The sequence below is a fragment of the Rhineura floridana genome, chromosome 8 (assembly GCF_030035675.1).
Source record: "Rhineura floridana isolate rRhiFlo1 chromosome 8, rRhiFlo1.hap2, whole genome shotgun sequence".
Lineage (NCBI taxonomy): Eukaryota > Metazoa > Chordata > Lepidosauria > Squamata > Rhineuridae > Rhineura > Rhineura floridana.
In genome coordinates, this window is record NC_084487.1 from 74883879 (window position 1) to 74906541 (window position 22663).

The following is a 22663-nucleotide window of genomic DNA, read 5'->3' on the forward strand; positions in this document are numbered from 1 at the left end:
TAATCTGTGAGGACAAACTTTAATCAGGTGGAGAGTTAAGGGAATAACTGCTTGATTTTTGAAGCTCTTTTAATTCTGGCCTTTCCTTCGAACAATGAATAATAAGCTTCAGCTTATTAAACTGTAAGGCCCAAATCAGACATGACATGCAGTTAGTAATTCATGCAGTTAGTAATTGGGTGGATTTTTTTTTTAGGTAAAATATTTTCCCCCAAATTAAATCATTGTGGAAAGCAGCAGGGCACCCTAGTCTGGAACAGAACTCCAGCTTGATGGGAATAAGGCCTTCCTGCAGCCACTATTTGCCCTAGGGGGAACACAACTTGCCGGCTCTTAATGCCGCCCCTGTTTTACTGCTGCCGGCGCCAGGTTTGCGGCCGGGGCTGTGCCTAGGAGCGGGTGCCTGCCCGAACTCATGGTTGAGATGACGGCCTGAACCCTTCCTCCATCTACGCCATGAAGGGCGGCAGCGGTGGCCTGCTGTATGGCTCTGCGGTCAAGCTGAGCCTCACTGTGACATACGAGCACCTAGACGAGGTCCCCCTTCACTGCCCGGCTTGTGTCCCTGCCCTTGCCATCATGCAGGAATTCCACACTGCTATCTATACCGGCCCCCAGCCTATACATCACTGCCGACCACCATGAACACTACCACTGGCTCTACTCTGTCGTTGTTTGGGCAAGAGTAAGAAGGCTTTGGATAAGAACAGAGTTAGGTTCTATTTTACTGTTTAGTTTTTTGATGTACTGATGTTCTTGTATGTTTTGCTTTTGTATGTCACTCAGAGTGGCTGGATAACCAGCCAAATGGGCAACTAATAAATCGAATAAATAATAATAATAACTTTAGTCACCAATGGGCACTTCCTTTCTGGGACACATAGCAACACCAAAAAGTAGGCAATCTGGATTCCGTCCCCCTCACGCCACAGCTATTTACTTTAAAATAATAATTCATACAATCACTAATTGCATTAATAATGTCATATCCAGTTTGGCCCAAAACTCACAAGAGATGGCATTGCAATATGCAAATTAAGTGTTCAAAATGCAAATGAATGAAAAACTTTTGGATCTCTGGATGATAACTATATTAATAATATTTTTAGTAATTTACATTCCTAGGATTTACCTTGCATAAACATGAAATCCCAGAATTATGATCCCTATTTGACAGATGGAGGACTGAGCCTGAGAGGAAGTGATTTGTCCATATGCACACAGTGATTCCTTGGCTAATCTCAAGCTGGCAAGATCCAAAACAAACATTCCATTAATTGGACGTCAGGAAGGGCATGTTCTGGCAGAAGCTTTTTGTGCTGCAATGAAAGGATGATTACTGGGTAGAACAGTATTCATTCCCTGTTCTCTGTAGGAAGCATGCTGCACTGTACTTCAGTATCCCGTGCTGGACCAGTGGCAGCAGAATGACCAGAATGAAGGGATTTGAAGAGCTCAGCAAGCACATCTGATTCCAACCCCCCCCCCCAACTGTACACACACTCTCTGTAGCTTTGCTGGATCAGACCAAAGACCTATCTAGTCCAGAATTCTGTTTCCCACAGTGGCCAGTTGCCCATGGGAAGCCCACAAGTAGGACATGAGGATAATAGCCTTCTTCTTCTGTTGTTCCCCAACAATTGTATTCAGAAGCATGCTGCCACTGAGGATGGAATTACTTTATAGCCATCGTGACTAGTAAGTATTGATATCCTTATCCTCCATGAATTTGTCTAATCATATAGCTTTGGGCATGGATCATCTTGCAGCATTAAGAGGCAGTCAAGCTTATAAAATCTTATTTCAATTTTCACCAGCCATAATCCATGCACAATAACAAAGTGAATTGTTAGTCACGGTGGCAAAGTGCCTTGCAAAGGGAAACACAGAGTCATGATAGCAGATCAGGCATCCTAATTGCTGCTCACAGTGATTCAGTTAATTCTACCTCAGCATTTTTTCAAGCATCCATAAAACATTAATCCACTCACATTTATTTTAATTAGTATTACTTTGAAGTTGCAGATGGAAAGTTTGATTCATAACTCAATCTCTCCCCAATCCTCAGTCAGCTCAGGACATCTCAGCTCTACATCAAAGGGCCAGAAAACACTGTTTCTCCCAGTGTTTTTTCCAGGGCTGTGGAGTCGGAGTCGGAAGCAATTTTGGGTGGAGTCAGAGTTGATAGAAATGTGCTGACTCCAACTTCAAAATAAAAGTAATATTTTAATATTAATATTAATTTATGAATATTAATACATTAATATACATTTACCATTTATGAAGGGGGAAGGGAGAATTCCACCTTGTGGTTTTTCCCATTACAGTAGGGCCCCGCTTATAGGGCGGATTAGGGACCAGGCCCCTGCCGTAAAGCGGAAATCGCCTTAAAGCGGAACCCATTGACTATAATGGGTTGCATCGCGCGAAAATGCCGCAAAAGCACAAAATCGGCTTTAAAACGGGGAATTTCCCCTAATTGAAAGCCGCTGCATCAGCGGAACACCGGAAAACGGAACGCCATAAAACAGGGCCCTACTGTACAGAGTTGCAAGAACACCTGCACTTGGCTGTCTTTCTCTTCTCCTAAAGATACAGGATCAGTCTCAGGCCAAGAACCTAGCAACCCTATCTTGGACCCAATTAAGACAGGTCTCCCGACTGTAGTCTCAATCCAAATCCAATCAAACTCCTCTCCTGAACTTTTGATTATTTTAAGAGCACACTCACATAGTTTATCACACTCCTGATTTGAATATCTTTGTTTTCATCACAAGGAAACTTACTACATGGACTACACAGCCCACAGAAGTCCCCAAATCAGTGACAGCAGATCTTAGATTGGGAAGCCAACTTTTAAGTACACTGCTCCATACTTGACCCACCAGAGGGCTTTCTGACATGATGCTGCTGCCATTTTACTCCTGTTGTGCTAATGCTCACTGAGTAAGAATACTCTCCAAACTACTTTGCGGTTCTTTGTCTGGGCAACAGATTGTTCTGCCTGGTTCTCAAACTCTGCTGTATCCTGATTCTCTCCTAAACCTTGGGACTATGTGCCATCCTTGATACTCTTTTCCATCTTGCACTTACTACGATCCATCTTTCATGGCTGCATCCATTTGTCCACTTTTAAATTGCTTTGACTATCGACCTTCCAGACTGACCCTGCAGCTGCTGACTCTTATGCTAAGCCCTGGATGACATCCTGGATTGTGCCATTTCCCAGTTTTCCAGTTGTTGGGCTCTATCTGTCCTAGAACCAGACATGATTGCAAATGACCACCCAGAACTATTATAGCCTGGTGTCAAAGGAACAGTGCAAATATTACACACCTGGCCTGGGGGAGAATTCACAAGTTCTTTTATAACCTGTTTTTCTAATATCCAAAGCATCTAACCACTAAAATACCTTATTCAAACCACATAAATTAAAACAAACACAAGACATATAACCACAGTTCCACTTGCCCATTCATCAGGACAGGGTGCCCTGTGCCCTCTATCTAGAACAGGGGTTCTTAATCTGGGGTCCACGAACCTCCAAGGGGTCTGTGGATAGCTTTCATGGGGTCCGTGAACTTGGATGGGGAAAAATTACATCTTTATTTTCACTAACCTCTAACAGAGTCTAACTGAAATTTAGCATTTCCTTCAATTATAAATGTAGGCAACAAACCACAGTAGTATTAGCAGTACCTGTGACTTTGTCACCAATAGAAACCACAGATATTTTCATATCACATTACAGTTGTTGCAGATATCTCGAAATATCGTTTTCGCTCATCACTACTTTGAAATTACGGTAGTTATTAGATCCTCAGCTAGATTGCATGTGATCACAGTCTTCCTGTCTACAGACGGTCATGCAACGTAGCTGGCCAACTATCGGGCTACAGTAGGGCCCCACTCATATGGCGGGTTATGTTCCGGACCCCCGCTGTAAAGCGAAAACTGCTGTAAAGCAGAACTCATTGAATAGAATGGTGTGCGATGCCGAAAAACTGCTGTAAAAGCGGAACAAGCGCCGTATGAGTGGGGCTTTAGTCTAATTGCGTCTAATAGAGACCGCTTTATTAGCAAATTGCTGTAAAGCGAAGTGCCATAAAGCAGGGCCCTACTGTACTCTGCACTTAGTACTCGTTCAGCCACCAAACCAAATATTTCTCTTAACATTTTGAAGCAAGTCATCAAGGAATTGGCAGCCTCGCCATTCCCCTTCAGTATGCAACTGGTTGAAACTACAGACATCTCTCAATGTAGCAGCTCCTTGTTTTTGTTTGCTATGTGCATGCTGATGCCATCAAAGAAGAATTCTTATTTTGTGAGTCCCTTTTGGAAACTACAAAGGCTGTTGACATTTTGGAAATGGTAAAAAGTTTTTTTGCTAAACAAAACTTTGACTGGAAAGAAATGCTTCATACACTTTGCACAGATGGAGCTCCTGCGACGCTTGGTAATACATCTGGTTTTGCTACTTTAGTGAAAAGGAAGCTCCTCACATCGTTGTCACTCATTGCTTTTTACACAGACATCAGAGCTTGGAAGTAATTCATTACAAGTAACAAATTACTTGTAATTCATTACTTTTTTGAGGAGTGAGTGGGTAATTAGAACTAGGAGTAATTTTATTACTTTTGTGGAGTAATTGTAATGTTTCCAGCATTACATTTGGGCATTACTTGGGAGGAAAGCAGGGGAAGTCTTCTGCTCCTCTGATTTATGGATGAAAATAACGTGCCTCAAACGGGGCTTCTGTGCAGCGTTGCTCTTCCCTCATGATCTGTGGGTGGGTAGGAGGCGACGAGGAAGGAGGTGGAGAGTGAGACAGGGTGGAGTGGAGAAAACAATTGTTTAAAAAAATGGATGCTGGTGGTGAAGAATGGAGTGGAGGGAAAAAGGAGCCGGAGGGCCAGAACATGGATAAAGAAGGCAGCAGCAGAATGGAGATAAAGAACTGTGGAGGTGAAAGATGACAGTGTGTGTGTGCGCGTGTATGCGTGCGTGCATTTTAACTTTTTTGCATCTCAGGGGAAAATGTTTGCTTGGCTGAGTGTCAGTTGGTGGCAGGGCAGGGTCTGGGAGGTGGTTAAGTGAGAGAGATTATGCTTGCTGGCTGAGGGGGGGGTTGCACTTGGTTTGATGTGCAAAGATCTGAGTAGTGGCCTCTGCCTCCCTCCCCACCTCCCTTACCAGCGGAGAGACCACCATTGCTATCTTATGGATAAAATGAATTATTCTACTACCTCTATATGTATATGTTTATTTTTAATGTTGTTTTAGGCTACTTAGATGTGCAGCTTAAGATGCTTATGATGTACTTAGATCATGAAAAACTATGGAATGCTTTAAAAGAAATGCGGGTGCCACAACATCTGATTGTCCTGATGCACAACCTATACTCTGGACAAGAGGCTACTGTAAGGACAGAATATGGTTCCCAACTGGAAAGGGTATGAGACAGGGGTGTATTTTATCACCCTATTTGTTTAACCTATACGCAGAACATATCATATGAAAGCAGGATTGAACCAGATGAAGGAGGTGTGAAAATTGGAGGGAGAAATATCAATAAGACATGCAGACGATACCATACTACTAGCAGAAACCAGTAATGATTTGAAACCAATGCTGTTGAAAGGAAAGCACAAAAGCAGGACTACAGCTGAACATCAAAAAGACCAAAGTAATGACAACAGAAGATTTATGTAAATTTAAAGTTGACAATGAGAACACTGAACTTGTCAAAGATTATCAATACCTCGGCACAGTCATTAACCAAAATGGGGACAATAGTCAATAAAACAGAAGAACGCTAGGACTGGGTAGGGCAGCTGTGAGAGAACTAGAAAAGGTGCTCAAATGCAAAGATGTATCACTGAACACTAAAGTCAGGATCATTCAGACCATGGTATTCCCGATCTCTATGTATGGATGTGAAAGTTGGACAGTGAAAAAAGCAGATAAGAGAAAGATCTACTCATTTGAAATGTGGTGTTGGAGGAGAGCTTTGCAGATACCATGGACTGCGAAAAAGACAAATAATTGGGTCTTAGAACAAATTAAACCATAACTGTCACTAGAAGCTAAAATGATGAAACTGAGGTTATCATACTTTGGACACATAATGAGAAGACATGATTCACTAGAGAAGACAATAATGCTGGGGAAAACAGAAGGGAGCAGAAAAAGAAGGCCAAAAAAGGGATGGATTGATTCCATAAAGGAAGCCACAGACCTGAACTTACAAGATCTGAACAGGGTGGTTCATGACAGATGCTTTTGGAGGTCATTGATTCACAGGGTTGCCATAAGTTGTACTCGACTTGAAGGAACATAACAACAACAACAACATGTGCAGCAGCCAAGGCCAGCACCTTGTAGGCGTTTTTTAAAAAAAGTAACTGAAATGTAATTGTAGTGATTACTTTTGAGAAAAAGCAAAGTAATCAGTTACTCTCAGAGCAATTGTAACTGTAATTACTACTTTTTTGGCCATGTAATTGTAACTGTAATTTATTACTTTTAAAAAGTAATCTTCCAAGCTCTGACAGACATGCAATGGCAACAAAGACTCTTCCAACAACCCTGATAGAAGTTATGTCAACAGCCATAAAAGTCATCAACTTTATCAGAAGCAGGTCTCTGAATCATATTTTTAAAGGATTTTGTCAAGAAATGGGAGCAGAATATGAAGTACTTCTCTACCACACAGAAATTCACTGGCTTTCAAGAGGACAAGTCTTGAAGAGCTTGTTTGAACTAAGGGCAGAAGTTTCACTTTTTCTCAAAGAAAAAAACCCACTCTTGGAACACTTGGAAAGAAAGGATTTTGTCCATGACTTGGCTTACCTGGCAGATATTTTTAACCATATGAATGAGATCAATCTTTCAATTCAAGGTCCTGTAGTCACCATTACAAGCTTTCTTGGCTAAGCTGCCAATATGGGAGAGTAGAGGCCAACAACTTGCAAACTTGCAAATGTTGGAGGAAGTGCTTTACTAAGATGGAGTTGAGATACAAAATTCTCTGTCAATTTCTTTGAAAAGAGAAATCTGTGAACACCTGAAAACACTTCAGAACTCTTTCAAAAGTTATTTCTTTCTTGATGGCATTAAAGTTGAACCATGGATCTGCAATCCTTTTCTTTCTGATATAAACTGTATCGAAGATGTTGACCAAGCCAAAGATGAACTCATTGATCTTAGGACAAAAAACTTACTACAATTGGAATTTAACTCAAAAAGCCTTGGAGAATTCTGTTGTTCCTTGACAGAAGCATATCCTCGCCTTGTAAAGCGAGCTATGGAAGCTTTAATTCCATCTGCAACAAGATATCTTTGTGAATCGGGATTTTCAACCCTTGTAACCATGAAAACAAAAAATCAAAATCGATTGGATGTCCAACATGACATGCGTGTTGGCTTCTCAAAGACCACCCCACAGTTTGATGTTCTTATTCAAGCTAAGCAACAACAGCCTTCACACTATGTCTTTAAAAAATAAAATTTAACTTTAACTTGCCTATATTTTAAATGTATTTTCTTGTTATTTAATATGTTAATAAAGAAGCACATATATTACTATATCACAAATTTGTTTTTTTAATGTTTTGATAAATGTATTTCAATATAATTGGTTTCCTTTGTAATCCTATGGATTTTAGTTTATGCATTTAAAAACATTATTCTGAGAAGGGGTCCATAGGCTTCACCAGACTGCCAAAGGGGTCCATGGCACAAAAAAGGTTAAGAACCCCTGCTCTAGAAGGACATCCAGCTGCCTTTGACAGGGTCTCATTTGTGCTGGGTTTGCCAAAGGGAAGAAAAGGCAGGTAGGCAGTTCTGCCACTATTTCTTTCATTATCCAAGCCTCTGAGCAAGCGACAGAAGCCCCCACTTCTTCTTCCAGCGCTCTGTGCTTGCCAGAGGGCTCTAGAAATTGGTACAGCTAGTGTGGTATAGCAGTTATAGTGTTGGACCAGGATCTGGAAGACCAGGGTTTGAATCTCCACTCAGTCATGAAGTTCACTGGGTGACCTTGGGCGAGTCACTGCCTCTCAGCATAATCTATCTCACAGGGTTGTTGTGGGGATTAAATGAGGAGGGGAGAACTATGTACACAACCTTGAGCTCCTTGGAGAAAAGGTGGGATATAAATGTAATAAAATAAATAAATAAATAAATTAAATCGAGGAAAATGTAGGTTTGGCTAATAAGCCATGGTGATATTTATGCACCTGTGCATAGCTACCTAGAAATCTAGTATCAAATAGAGTAAAATAGCCATACAAATATCAAGTGATAGATAAAAACAGAGCACCAACAGAGTTTATTTCCCAGGACTAATTCAGTCAGGCTTTTGTGGGAACTTAGTGTCAGGATGTATGCTTATTTTATTATTACTTGGTTGTAATTTATCTGCCTTGTTTTTTAATAAATGTATTGGGCATACAACTTGTATTTTAATTTTAACCCACTCTGGAACTGCATTTGGAATAAAGAGCAGATAAGAAACTTCTTAAATAAAATAAATAAATATATAATATCAGCTACCGGTCAGGGAGGGTTGGCATTTTCTTTCAGACGACTGAGAGGAAAGGGTGAATCCCCCCTCGTCTTGACAAAAATCACTTCACCACTAGACTGCTGCTAACCATCAAAATCAAGAACAATACAATAGCAAGTGACATGTTTAGCATCCTGTCTAATTTGGTCCAAAATCTTATGGCCAACATATCTTTCCAGAGTCACCTAGTGAAGAAATCTAATAAATGCTCCTGAACTGATTCCACATGCCGCTAACCATTTTGGGGGCATCAGTGTTACCAGAGAGATAAACAACAACTGGAGAATAATCTATCTCCTTCACAAGAAGCTCATAAAAAATGCAGTACTCTCTGATATTTGTGGTTTCTGAGATCAAAGTTTCCAGAGCAAGACTGAATTTGTTACTCCTTTAAGAAATTACTCTTCACAACATATCCTTTTACTGGGACAGTGCAATACTTGTTTGCTGGCTTCTAGGGAGGAAAACTGCAAATGTAGTTTCTCCCCTAAACATTGCAAAGAAATTGTATCCAGAGGGAGAGGGAGGCAGATACTAAGACTGGTGGAAACTGTAGTTCATATTCTGATGCCAAGGTGAGACATCCCTTAATAAAATTTTCTTCCCCCCCAACATTATTTATAAAATTCCAATCTAGAATCTATCTCCATGCAAAAGTAAACTTTTGAATCAGGCTCCTTATAGATTCTCCTCCCCTGTGGCATAAAATCAAGGGGGGGAGAGAGATGTAGACCTCCCAGTAGGCAGTACATTTATCGTATATTATCTTATTGAATCTTCTTACGCACCAAAATGATGCAACAGAAGCTGAAGAGGCCATTGATTTATAGAGGTAAATCAGTGTCCCAAGAACTGCTAGTACAGCCATGTGAATTTACAAGAAATATATTCATTAAAAAATGGGGAAATGAGGAAAGGTGAAAAAGAGGAAAACACTTCACTGCAACAGCAACTCTGATTCCTTCACTAAGGTTACCATGTTTTGTTTATGGTGAAAAGATCCCATTAATGCTTCAGCCCCATCAAACAGCAGACCAAGTCCATGAATGGCACCTATCAGAGCCCAGGGTAAATCCAATGATTAGAGGAAATTTGCCAAAGGGCCTTTGTAGCTGAGAAAAATGCCTACTTCAGAGAGGAATGCAGAAAATTCCTGGGAGCACAGGCCCTCCTTTGTTGGCAGTCTGGCAGTATTCTGGAGCAAATAAAAGCACAAAAAATAGGAATTTTTTTTGCAATGAACATTTGAAGAAAATGTTGTTCAAAGCATTAGTTAAAACATTCCTTATAATATAAAACTGTACTGGCTTTGTTTAGAACCAACTTAAAAGGGCCTTCTGAAATTACCATCATTTCATTTGAATGTTTCTTTTGCAGCAACAACTTATTCCCTTTTTCCTGTTATTTGTCTAAATTAACCAAATAAATAATGTACTAGTCCAGCCATTTAATCACAAATCACAGACTGACCACGATATATTATTTTTATGTTTGCCCTGAGAAAATTCTTGGCTAGCGAAAGTGGGTGAACTAGCAGCATTAAAATATGGAGCTATAACTTTCTAAACCAGCCAGGTGTGACATGGTATTTTATTAGTGGTGGTTTTTCCCAGAAAAAAAAATTATAGGAGTTCCAGTCATGTGCCTAGTGAGGCACACATAATTGCAATTAACCTCACCGAAGGCTGGATTTCAGCCATGGAGTTTACTAGCTTAGTTTCCTATTATTTGACAAAATTTAAGCTTTTTTATGCCATACTTTTAAAAAACAGACCTGCAAATATCTTGAATCATTACACCCTATAAACAATTTGTGAGCTGTTTTAGACAATATGTTTACAGTACGGATTTATTTTGTGACAAGGTATTTAAATGCTTTGACCTTTTTGACACAAAACTAGTTAAATCTTTGACATAAGGTATTTGTATGCACCTTTTTATCCATGTTTTTTAATCCATATTTTGTAGTTTCATCTGATAAAGAGGCGTCACTCTGAAACCCAGTGGGATTTCTGAAAAATTAGTAAATTAGAAACTACCATAATTCAGTCTCTTTATCATGATTCAATCTCTTCATCACACTGGACTTACAACTTTGGCTATGCTATCTTTTTCCTGGTGATTGTTTCTGATAGCTACCCCACAATACTAGCCAAGTTCAGCAGCTTGTGATTATTCACTGGATCGGAAACATTTTTTTATCCTAGAGCAGCAAGTTATGGGACAGGGTATTCCATTGATACATTTTGTCTTAATACATTATACAGTATAATGAAGTTGTACTTCCAAAAAGCAGAGATTTATTTCATCATCATCAACAGTAAAATGTAGGTGAATGTAATACTATTGTGCATAATTATAATACTGAATGTTTGATGGCATACTTTTTGGTTCAGTATTTCTCAATACTGTACTCAGTATAATGAGTATTATCATGTTAAATACGAAATATCCTATATGACTTTCAAATAGCACAAGTCCTAAGAACAATTTTGGGGGGAACTCTTTCTGCTGCTTATGTGGATTTCATTATTGTTTTGTTGGTATACTGCATTTTTAAATAGTTTTTTCCTATATTACTATTTGAAATTATTGTAAGCCATATTGGATTGGCTTTTGCTTAGAAAGGCAGGATGTGCATTTTTGAATAAATAGATATAAACTCAATGTTTTCTTGACACTTCTATCTCATGTCTTTTAACTTTTTTGCCATATGTATCTTCCCAGTTTCTAAATAGGATTTCTGTCTAAAGCTCTGTGAGGGGACCAAGCAGGGTTGACCTAGCGGTACAACCAGCTGTCCCTGTTGCTGTGCCATATTTCTCTATGTACCAGCACCTTAACCAATAATGTTTTTGCCAAGAAATCCTACTCAGCTAAGAACCTCCCCCATATAGTCAAAACACAGTAAGAACATATAATCAGCATTTCACATATAGACCAAAAGCAGATAAGAGTCCAAGTTAGTGTATGCACAGAATATCAAAGATAGCAAAATCCACAGATCAATTAAATAATAAACAAATTTGTGCTGAAGTTGATTCTGCAGTTCATGGGCTGTAATTGTTGTTGCGATCAGTTAAATAGTGTGAAAAAGCCAGTCATATATTGAGGGGAAAAAAATTGAGCCAGACGCAGGTCAGTACTGTAGACAAAAGAGTCAAATAACAAAAGACATTTATATTGGTTCTTTTATCCTTTCCAAAGAACCACTTCATTGTCTGTTTGTTTCAAGAGGGCTGATTCTCATGTTATGGTTCAACATCATTCTAAAATGTAACATGAAGAGGGTTTATGAAGACAAATACTTGATTCCAGAAAAACATGAAGACAAATGCTTGATTCCAGAAAAACAGGGAATACTGCCAAGCTAACCCAGATTCTTGTCATACATTCTCAGTACACACTTGTATACAAAGGGCCGTGCAATATTACCTTTTAGACCTGCCTTCCCCAACTTGGTGCCTTGCAGATTTTTAGACTCCAACTCCTATCAGCCAAAGCCAATATGGCCAATGGAGAGGGATGAAGAGAGCTGTAGTCTAACAACATCTGAACAGCATCAGATTAGAGAAAATAGTTTTTGATAGTGAAATGACTTGTGGGGGCACCCCTGAAGGAAGGCCATATCTGAGTGGCAGAGCACATGCTGTGCATACAAAAGGTCTCATTTAGTTGTTGGCACCTCCAGGCAGGGCTGTGAAAGACTCCTGTCTGAAATCCTGGAGAGCCACTGTCAGTATGTAGACAAAACTGAGCTGGATGACCAGGGACAAGCTTGGTACAAAGCAGCTTTTTATGTTCCTAACATTTTCCTGTAGGATACTAATGCAGTGGCAGGTGGGAAATCCATGTCCCCACCCTCCCTGCATTTGCAAACTAGCCATCTCCTGGACATGCTGATTTCATATATATAAGTGTGTTTTGGTGGGAGGAGGGAGCATTTAAACATGCAACACTCACCTTCAACCCGAAATGATGCAGTCCAGAAAACATTTTACCACTTGATTCTGCTGATTACATAAATTGGCCCCAGGTTTGCTGCATGGGACTTAAATGCTGATGTGGGGGCATTTTCAAACAATCAATCCCTATATGTGTTCTTAAATGATGTAGTTGCATGAGGCCACTGTTCTGAATAAGGGTCTTGCATGTCTGAATCAGTCCTTAGCTGAACTGCAGCAACATTAATGTATTCTATGTAGTTTGTACATAGCATCAACTTCTCTAGGCCAAGTTGACAATGATCAGACAAAATATTCAGTCTACTAAAAGACCAAATTCTAGTGTTGCAAAATACTCTGCTGATTTCAGTTTCCAATGTAGGAATTTGGCCCTATGGTTCTTATCTTGCTTACTTCAAACAAAAAACAAAACCATTTGTTACTATTTATTTGGTGTGAATAATTAGTTACAGATTGTGTGCATTAATTCAAAGATTTTATCTGGTCCTTAAATCCACATAATCTGCGCCTCAACATGTTCAGTAAACTTGACTTCCTTTCCCCACCAATTATAGTTTAAGGGATCTTAAGGGCTCTTCTTCATAATGTTTCTTTAACTGCAATGTTTTCTCATAAAACCAGTTCTAGACTTTTAAGTTGTTTTTTCCCCCCTTGACTGTTCATTAGGATGAGAAAAGAGCAAAACAACAGCAGGGTAGGGGAAGTCTGATTTGGCATGTACATTTACCTGAAACCTAATAAAATGCTATTTATTTGCAGAGGTTGGCAAGTGATGCTCTCGTGTTTTTCAAAATAGTAATGAAGTTGCAAAGGTGCTTTCTTTTATTGCTCTGAAAATATTGTTCATCTTACTATTTGTTTTAAATGCTCCTTACTGCTCCTGGTGGACTTGAATCTATAAAGTGGTGTGATGGGAGCAACAGAATAGAGCTCCATAAGCATGCAAGTGGGCTGCTTACGAGTTACTTGCTCACTGCCCGGCTTGTTTCCACTTGGTAAAACACTCAGAAATATTAAAAGCAGAGTTTTCATCAAATAATGCAAAATATATGAAGAGATGAAGCTCAGTAATACAGCACATACTTTGCATGCAAAAGGTCCCAGGTTCAATCCCCGGCATCTCCAGGTAGGGCTGGGAAAGACCCCTGTCTGAAACCCTGCAGAGCCGCTGCCCGTCAGTGACTGTAGACATTACTGAGCTAGATGGACCAGTGGTCTTGACTCGGTATAAGGCAGCTTCCTATGTAAGAGATAAGAAAGTGGGTATGATGGTAACACCGGGACTCACCACATCACCAGTTTGGCACCTTAAAGGTACACTGAAGTACTAAAGGTACAACTCTAAAAGATCAGCCCAGTTGCTGTAAATCAGAGGATCCATCCCAGCCTCAACAAAAATCCCACACAGAGATGCCCTTGAGAACCATGTGTGTTCCTACTGAAATCCATACTCATTTTGCCACTACCACTGTCAAGCAGTCGTCACATGTTGCAAAGGCATGCCAGAAAGGTCTAGGCCATGTTTCAAGACTTTAATTTAACCCTCACACTCCCATTTCACCATACACTGAACCAAGTAATACCACCCCATCCTCTGGTTTTCTAATAGATGCAGGAAGATACGATAATCTAGCTCAGGGTTTAGTTCTAGAGCAACCTTCTCCAACCTGGCACCCTCCAGATACTTTGGTGTATAACTTCCATCAACCTCAACCAGCATGGCCAGTGGTTTGGGATGATGGAAGTTATAGATCAACGTCATCTGGAGGGTTGTTCCAGAGCCACAAAGAAGAGGTTGCAAGTTATAGCTTTTTGCCTTGGGTATTTATAGAGGGAAGACACTTCATGATTCCTAATATGAGTACAAAAGTATTAAAGGAAAAAAGGCATTCATTGTGTCTTCATATATATGTGAAGTGGTCTTAAGTGTACAATATTAATGGGTGGAAGATAATAGAACAAAGACTTGTGGGAAGCAATACTTTATAGTGGATGAAGAGGACAAGACAGAGGGAAGATGAAGACTGTCCTTCCCTCCCACTCTCCATAATCTCCTTTCCAGCCAGTTTCATGAAAGCAAGTAACTAACTGCTGATGCTATTGCCACAAAATAGCTCATCCCCAGGAGATTTCAGGGTGGAGCAGTCTCATGGTACCATTTTCATGAGCTGGGTAGCAGAAGGACCCAGAAGTTGCCAACATCAGGAACTCCTGGTACAAAGCAGTTAATTTGTGTCAGCAGCAAGTTCTTCTGATAAGGACATCTGAAGCAGTAGCAAAAGGATCTAGTGCTTGCTACAAAATTGTTTGGTCCTAGAAGATGTTCAGCTGTAGAGGCCTTATGACACCTAAGGTTGAGAGTCCTTGTACCTGCTAGCTCCATGGAAAAAGAGCTTCACTGAATGAGAAGAAATGGACAGCAGCCTACCAGTTTCTCCTCTCAGCCTAACATGTGCAACCCAAGCTCTTCCTTTCTAAGGCACACCAGGAGTGTGGGCACAGGTGCTAGTCTAAACCACAGGGAGAGACTGTCATCTTGAGGATAGCAGCTGCTTTTGGTCCTCCCGCTGTTATTTTAACAAGGACTGAAAAACCTTGTATCTGGGTGGCCCCTCCCCCACCATAGTTGTCTGCATGCTGGAGTATGTATCTGAAATAAAATATAACTAGAGTATGTAGGGTACATACTCTCTTGCAAATAAGTCACCATTGCAGTATACCTTAAAATTTCTCTTGCGGTAGCAAAGACATAATCAGAAACAAAGAACACTTAGCATATGATGGGTTAACTTTGACTGAACGCTACAATGCACTCTGTGTGGGGCTGGCCTTGAATAATCCTCGGAGGCTGGTACAGAACATCACAGCTCATCTCTTGATGATACAGAGAAGGTGAAATCACAATGCACCAATAATTTTGGTGTCATCTTTTCAGACTCCAGCATCATGCACAGTTAAAGAAGCCATGAGCCTACACAAATTCTGCATATTTAATGCACATAGAAATCAACGAGATGCAGCATGTACATGCACATCACTGTGCAACACTGCAGCCTAAAGCAGCATTAAATTGTGTAAAGAAATGATATATTGACAGAATAACATGTTAACTGGGACCCTCTGAAAGGAATGTAAATGGCCACAAATCAGTTTTTTAATTGCCATCAGCTGCATAAATTGTATGACAAACCATCTAAAAGATAAGTATCAACTTAGAGAATAGGTCATCAAAAAAATGCAAACCCTGCAAAATGCATGCACTTAAAACATGCTTGGTTTATCACATTTTATTTGAAACATGTAGCAGATGGCTCACATTTAACTTTTTTTTTAAGTGAGACCTGTAGTTGAAAAATAATATGCTTTGTGGCCTGCATTTTAAGGAATTATTACAACAAATCAACATGATTGCTTGGTTGATTATTGTGGTAAAATCAGGCTTATAAAGGAAGACTCCAGAATGCTGGAGGGCATTCTCTTACGTTTGGTTCTGCTCAAACATTTCTATGAGTTAATTACAGTGCCCTTTCCTGATGGGCTCCTCAAATACCACCATGATCATTCAAGTGTAAGAATCTAGAAAGATCTAAGGCTCTATCTGAGAGATGATACATGGCTAATGCATCTTTCAAGGCTATGTAATGACAGTATGCCAGATGACAAACTCAGAGCAAATTTGGTGGCATTACTTGCTAAGCACAAACACCACCCATCCGTTTTCAAATTTACTAAGGGATTTGGAGATAGTTAAATTCAATGCAGTAACTGGCTAAAGGCCAAACTAGACACAGCAATTCCTCATTCACCTAATTAGCAGTTTTGTGAATGACTTTTAAAAGTAAATTATAGGTGCAGACTTCTGTCTCAGACCCTGCAGAGGAGCTGTCGGTTAGAGTAGATGGACAAGCAATCCAAGCTGGTATAAAGTAGCTTCCTATGTTCAATCAGTGCATGGAAGTGACAGAATTCACTGCCCTCCAGCAGAGACTAATGGAAAGAGGGAAGGCCAGAGAAATAATCGTGCAGAGACACTGCAGGCAGTCTCCTCCACATATGGTTCTTTGAGATCCTAGGAGCCCTTACGTATTTTCTCTCTCTCTCTGCACACTAATATATCCCGGCACAGGGTTTGGGGATTTATGTTAACCATAAATAGCCCACTCCAAAGCTTTTTCAGGTCCACACATCCAGTGGGCCTTACTTTTTCACTTCAAGTGTGTGAGACAGTGGAGCCCCACAGTGGAGTGAGCATGTTCATGTACACTCCAGAACTTCTGGGTCAGACAGAAGTGAGCTTGGAACACTTTGAAAAGCTGTCGCAGCCTTGTGCAGACAGGGGAAGAGTGTGCAGAAGCCTTGAACACACAAAAAGGGTCCTGCAATATTTCTTAAAGGTTCTCATGTGCTAACAGCAATTAGAAAGTTCAGTTGTAATTTCACCCCTTGTTCAGGCAGGACTTTGTCTCATCTTAAACAGGAAAGGACTGAGTTAGGAGAGCCTGAATATAATGGAAGTCTGTGACTGCAATATAGCCATCAATATAAATCTGTCACAGACATATTCCCGTTCTGTGCCTGGTACTGCCAGGCAAAGGGGTGAGCTTGCGGCCGCTGACGAAGCACAGGCCGCCATCAGGGGTGTGTGTGTGTGTGTACGTGGCACGCCAGCGTGACACGCAGAAAGGAGGCGGGGCGGCTGAAGGCCATTTAAGGCCACTCCACCAGCCTCCCGCCCTCCTTTGAATTTTGGCGACAACAGAGCTTCGGCTTCAGCGGCGTGGCTCCTTTGCCTTCGCACGTGGGCCTCCGGAGGCTTTTCTGAGGCCAGGCCAGGTGCTCGGCGGCGATCGCCCCCCCCACGCCCCCTCGGGAGACAGGGAGGCAGCAGCGGCAAGGCTGGGCATAGCGGAGCTTGGCGGCGGCATCGAAGCCTACGCGGCCAGGTCCTGGCCGCGGCGGCTCGCTCGCCAGTGCACGTGGCTTCCTAGGGCTCGTTCTCGGGGCAGTGCGGTGCGGCGGCGAGGCCCCTGGCTCAGCAGTTTGGCAGCAGGGAGCCCACGGCCATGGGAGTCCCTCCAGCAGCGGCAGGAGGCATCAGCAGAGCCTGTGGCGCGGCGCAGATGACAGCAGCAGCGACTGACCACAGCGGCGGCAAGGCCTAGCGGCAGCGGCGCTACTCAGGCAACACGGCCCTGTGGCTGCTTTCTTTGTAGGATAGCTACAGGGGGATCCCTGTGGGAGGGTGGGAAGGTTATTACTCACCCCATAGTAAAGGAATTGGGTTCCAGCCCCATCACCCCCCCCCAAGTAGGCACTTGTTGGCCCAGGCGGCCTGGATTGCTGGGGCTGGATAAGGGGGCCTATCTGTAGGTGGCCAGGGTGTGCAGGGTTAGGAGAGGGCACTGTCCGGCTGGGCTGTGAGGGTGCTGGTCCCCCTTTAGGGACCCCCAAGCTGACCACTCCTTATTTCTGGGGAGGCACTCCCTCCCTCTTGCTTTGGCAATGGAGCATAGGCCGTGGGGGGGTATTTAGTTGAAAGGGATTGACCTGGCTAAGCTCCAGCTCAGGATGCCACCCAAAAAGGGCAAGGAGGGCCAGAAGGGAAGGGAAGGGCCCCCAGGGCGGAGGGTAGACGCCCACCCCCATTCATGATAAAGGAGAACAGTAACGTTATCTGCCTCCTCTGTGCAAGACATTTTCCTGGCTGTCATAACCTTTGCTCTCAAACAGAGGCTGAACACAGATTTTGGAATATGCTTTTTAAAAGTAGGAGCTAGACCACAACAGAGCAAATGCGCAATTGCAACACAGCTGTATATGACACTCTCCTCTATGTTTAAACGCATTGTTTTTGATAAAGAAGCATTCCCACCTTTATTATCCTGCACCCAGATAAGCCCCGTCACCCCCCCATTAGGTGCACCCAGATAAGCCCCGTCACACCCCCCATTAGGTACACCCAGATAAGCCCCGTCACACCCCCCATTAGGTCACTTGGTGGCCCAGGAGGCCTGGATTGTCTGGGGCTGTACGGGGGAGCCAATTGGTTGGTGACTGGGGGGGGTGCAGGGTGAGAAGAGGGCACAGCCCGGCCAGGCTGTGAAGGTGCCAGGGCCCCTCTAGTGCTCCCTCACGCTTACCACCTCTCCTTTCTGGATGAGGCACTCCCCTGGCTTCTGCAACAGGGCATAGGCCGGGGGGGGGCTTTAGCGGAAGGGAATAGACCTGGCTACACGCTCAATCTCAGGATGCCACCCAAAAGGGGCAAAGTGGGCCGAAAGGGGAGGGCAGGGCCCCCAGGGCGGAGGGTAGATGCCCACTCCCAGCTGTGGAGGAGTGGAACATAGCCAATGCAGGAGACACTTCTATTGGGGGCCCCTTGCCCACTACAGAAGGTGAAATAGGAGTAGACTCCTCTTCTTGATACTGAAGTGTATTTTTAGTTTAAACCAACTGTTTCTATTCATTTACCAAGTACCTAGAGAGGTGCTGGGCTATCTGGCAGCTGGACAGCCATCTGTGGGGATGCTTTTATTAAGGGATGTACTGAAAAGGCCATTCCACTTCCACACTGTCTTTGCAAACCAGGAAAGTTTGGAGATGCTCTGTCATAACGTAGCAATATTCTGAGATATCATATAATGGTGGCCTCTATGGCATGCACCATTAAAATGGCAGCCGCAAGCTGTGAACGCTGTGGGTGATGTTTCATCCCAGAGCATTTAGGGAGAAACATGTGGCCATCAGTTGGAGGCCATTTGGATTGGAGCTATGCAATGTAATGACAAAGAGCAGAGGCTTTTTGAGGAGGGCAGGTGGCAGCCACAGACAGAAAGGAGGCTGCAGGAGCCAGTAGGGATCCCAATTAGTGCTGCAACTTCACCTCCAAAACTACCTCACTTCCGCAAATGCACAGGGAGCTCATCCCCTCTTTTCACTGTCAAGCTTCTCCTCCCCAAATACGTTCTTCAAAACCCTGCGATATTCTGAGTAAACATAATTGGGATTCTGCTGTATGGGCGCAATCATGGATGCCCTTCCATGGGAAGAAGTAACAATACACTCGGTGGGATTTTCTCATAAGTAAATGTGCATAGAATTGGTCCAAGTTATATTTTTCTGAGTAAATTATCTAAACATAAGGGAATTCTTTGCAGTAATCATGTACAGGCTGCACGTTTGCTTGCATCTTCTCTTTAGCTAGTTTGCAAACTGACTGTAGATAAGGTGGCCACCCTTGTTTTACAGGCCACTAGTCCTGTGCTTTCAAGAGTCAGTTGCTCTGCAGACATTAGAAGATGACATTGCTCAACTCCATGCCATCTAACAACTGCTGGATATGAACCCGCAATTAAACACGCCAGAAGTATAGCAGAGGCTGCTCAAGGAAAGTGTCCCTTCCCAGCTGGCAGACTGCCCGGTTTCTGGGGAGACTCATTTTATGATGCGGTTTTTCTTTATTAGGTGGTTTTCTGGATCCTATACTGTGGCCCCCGGCTTGCCCTTATGGCCGGCAATTTTAAATCAGCCTTAGGTACGGATGCACTCATCCAGGGGACGATAAAGACATACACTTGGGCAGGGTTATTGGCCCCTTCCCATCATCCCTACAAGTGGGGTAAGTCAGTAGTGGTTTCATACCAGATAGTCTATGCACAGTGCACTACACTGCATTCAATGTGGTGCGCGCCTGTGGCAGAGGTGCATTATGGGCAAGTGTGGCAGATAATGGGCCTGCATTGCCGGCTCTCGAGTTTTTGCCTTTTTGGTCGACTATGCAGCAGAGCATTACCTATGGGCTGCTGTATTCTTGTATGGAGCACTTCAGCTCCTTCTTGGAAGGGACAGTCAGGAGACGAGAGGGCTCAGAAGCAGCGGGGCACTATTTTCATGATTTATGGTTCATGGGTAGGGTGGACTTTGGGTGCAGGTTCCTTACCACAGCTTCAGGGTTTGTCTTTGTTTTGTTTTGGCTGCCTTACGTACCAACCTGTGGTGTGCCCCCCCCTTTTCCTGCAGTGTGCCCATGGTGTTTCAGTTAGAGGAGGGACTGACTCTGGGAGGGTGAGAACTGCTAGTCCCATACCACACACTGGGAGATGGGGGAGGGGAGTCAGAGATGGCCATATGCCTATCTTTGCCCCAGCATGCTCACCAGCTATCAGAGAGCAGGAGAGGATTTGTGGGAGTTACAGGCCAGCAGGGGCTATACAAAGTGTCCATGTTCACCTGACCCGCCAGGGATTGTTGGTCAGGGAGGTGCCCTGTGACCAGCTGTTGCAGGCAGCGGCCCTCACACCATCTGGCTGTCCAAGGTTTGTTTCCAGGCAGACCAGGGGCGCAAGAGGCACACCATTATTTTATCCTGCCCCAGGACTGGACACTTGTCCCGTGAGGGCGTCATGGTGTTTTTGTTTTGGTTTTTGTTTTGGCCTGTAGCTACAGGCCCGATTGCCTGATAATCAGGGGGAGGGATCTTCCCTCATAAAGTTTCAGCCTAGCGTCACAGAGCCTAGGAGCAGACGCATGGGGGTTTTGGGGGGACATGCTCCTATGGAATCAGGGCTGCATACCCGGCAGGTGAATTGCCTACCTGGAGTACATTCACCCCTGGGGTGAGTCTGAAGGTCCAGGACCCAATTGTTCACGATTGTTTCTGTTTTGGCAGGTTGCTGGACGGGGATGGAGCAGTTTCACAGCCTACTCTGCAGCCATGGCATGATCTTCTAGGCTGGCCGTGGGGCTGCAAACGCACATTGGTTCACAGCCAGGCCTCTGATGGTGGGCCACAGTTTGGTGGCTGGGTCGACAGAGTATGCGCTGGGGATGGTCTCCTATCCATGTTGTTCCAGCAGGGTTCAGTGCGGAAGGTCCCGCAAGTGGTGGTCATTCCCCGGGGTGGGAATGACCTTGGTTACTCAAGGGCAAGGCCCTCAGGGGCAGGCATGTGAGGACATGCAGTTGAGGCCACAATAGCCTCTGGTTGTCTGCCGTGGTCAGACATGGAGGGCAAGGCCCTCAGTGGCAGGCATGTGAGGACATGCAGTTGAGGCCACGATAGCCTCTGGTCGTCTGCTGTGGTCAGACATGGAGGGGTCATTCCCCTGGGTGGGAATTACCTTGGTTACTGAAGGGCAAGACAGGTGAGGACATGCAGTTGAGGCCACAATAGCCTCTGGTCATCTGCTGTGGTCAGACAGGGAGGGCAAGGCCCTCAGTGGCAGGCATGTGAGGACATGCAGTTGAGGCCTCGGTAGCCTTGGGTCGTCTGCTGTGGTCAGACATGGAGGACAAGGCCCTCAGTGGCAGGCATGTGAGGACATGCAGTTGAGGCCTCGGTGGCCTTGGGTCATCTGCTGTGGTCAGACATGGAGGGCAAGGCCCTCAGTGGCAGGCATGTGAGGACATGCAGTTGAGGCCTCGGTAGCCTTGGGTTGTCTGCTGTTGTCAGACATGGAGGGCAAGGCCCTCAGTGGCAGACATGCTTGACATGCAGTTCGGGAGGCAACAATGCCATCCTCCTGATGGACCTGCAGAGGGGTCTGCATAAGATTCTTATCGGGTGTGGGGTAAAGGGAGACTAAGCAGAGGCTTGTCCCCCTTTTGTGGCAAAGAAGTGCGGGAAAAGGTTTAAAGGGAAAGGGCAGCTGGGTGACACCTTTAGGCACCTTTGGGGGCGATTGGCAGTCCGGGGGGCAGAACACGGGCCGCCTTTGGGGCCAACGTGCCTCATCCGCTCGGAGTTTCACGGCTCCGGGGGGCGGTGATGCGGGTTGGACCCCCTACATATCTTCAGGGTGTGGCTTGAGCTGGGGTCTGGCACAGGGCAGCCCCGGGCTCAGGCAAGGTTTGGTCGCCCTATGGCTGCAAACAGGCTTTGCCTGGATCATCAGAATGCTCCCGCACTTGATTTCCCCTCTGCAGGTTCATTATTCTAATTGATTCCGTTTAATAAAGTGGCCCATGGTTTAACCCAATGAATGGTGTTTGTGTTTTATTTCGGCAATAGGCCGCAATCTTGGAGGAAGAGGAACTTCCATACACCACAACCATACAATTTCTGACACTTCCACAGATTTGTCACTTGAGAAGTAACAAGCCTTTGAACCAACAGTGCTCTTGAAAATGT

At 43.8% G+C, this 22663-nt stretch overlaps 1 protein-coding gene across 5 annotated transcripts in view; it reads right to left on the minus strand.

Annotated features, from left to right (window-relative positions):
* Positions 1-22663, minus strand: part of HMGA2 (high mobility group AT-hook 2) — a 227434-nt gene that overhangs the window by 93305 nt on the left and 111466 nt on the right. For 3 of the 5 annotated variants that reach the window (XM_061639812.1, XM_061639811.1, XM_061639810.1), the window contains one exon: positions 13618-13774. The exons of 1 other annotated variant lie outside the window; for it this stretch is intronic. In XM_061639812.1, the coding sequence (XP_061495796.1) occupies positions 13618-13774 (157 nt within the window). Of the gene's footprint in view, positions 1-11791; positions 11839-13617; positions 13775-22663 lie in introns of those variants that run through there. One more of the 5 variants, XM_061639814.1, reaches the window with a different exon arrangement.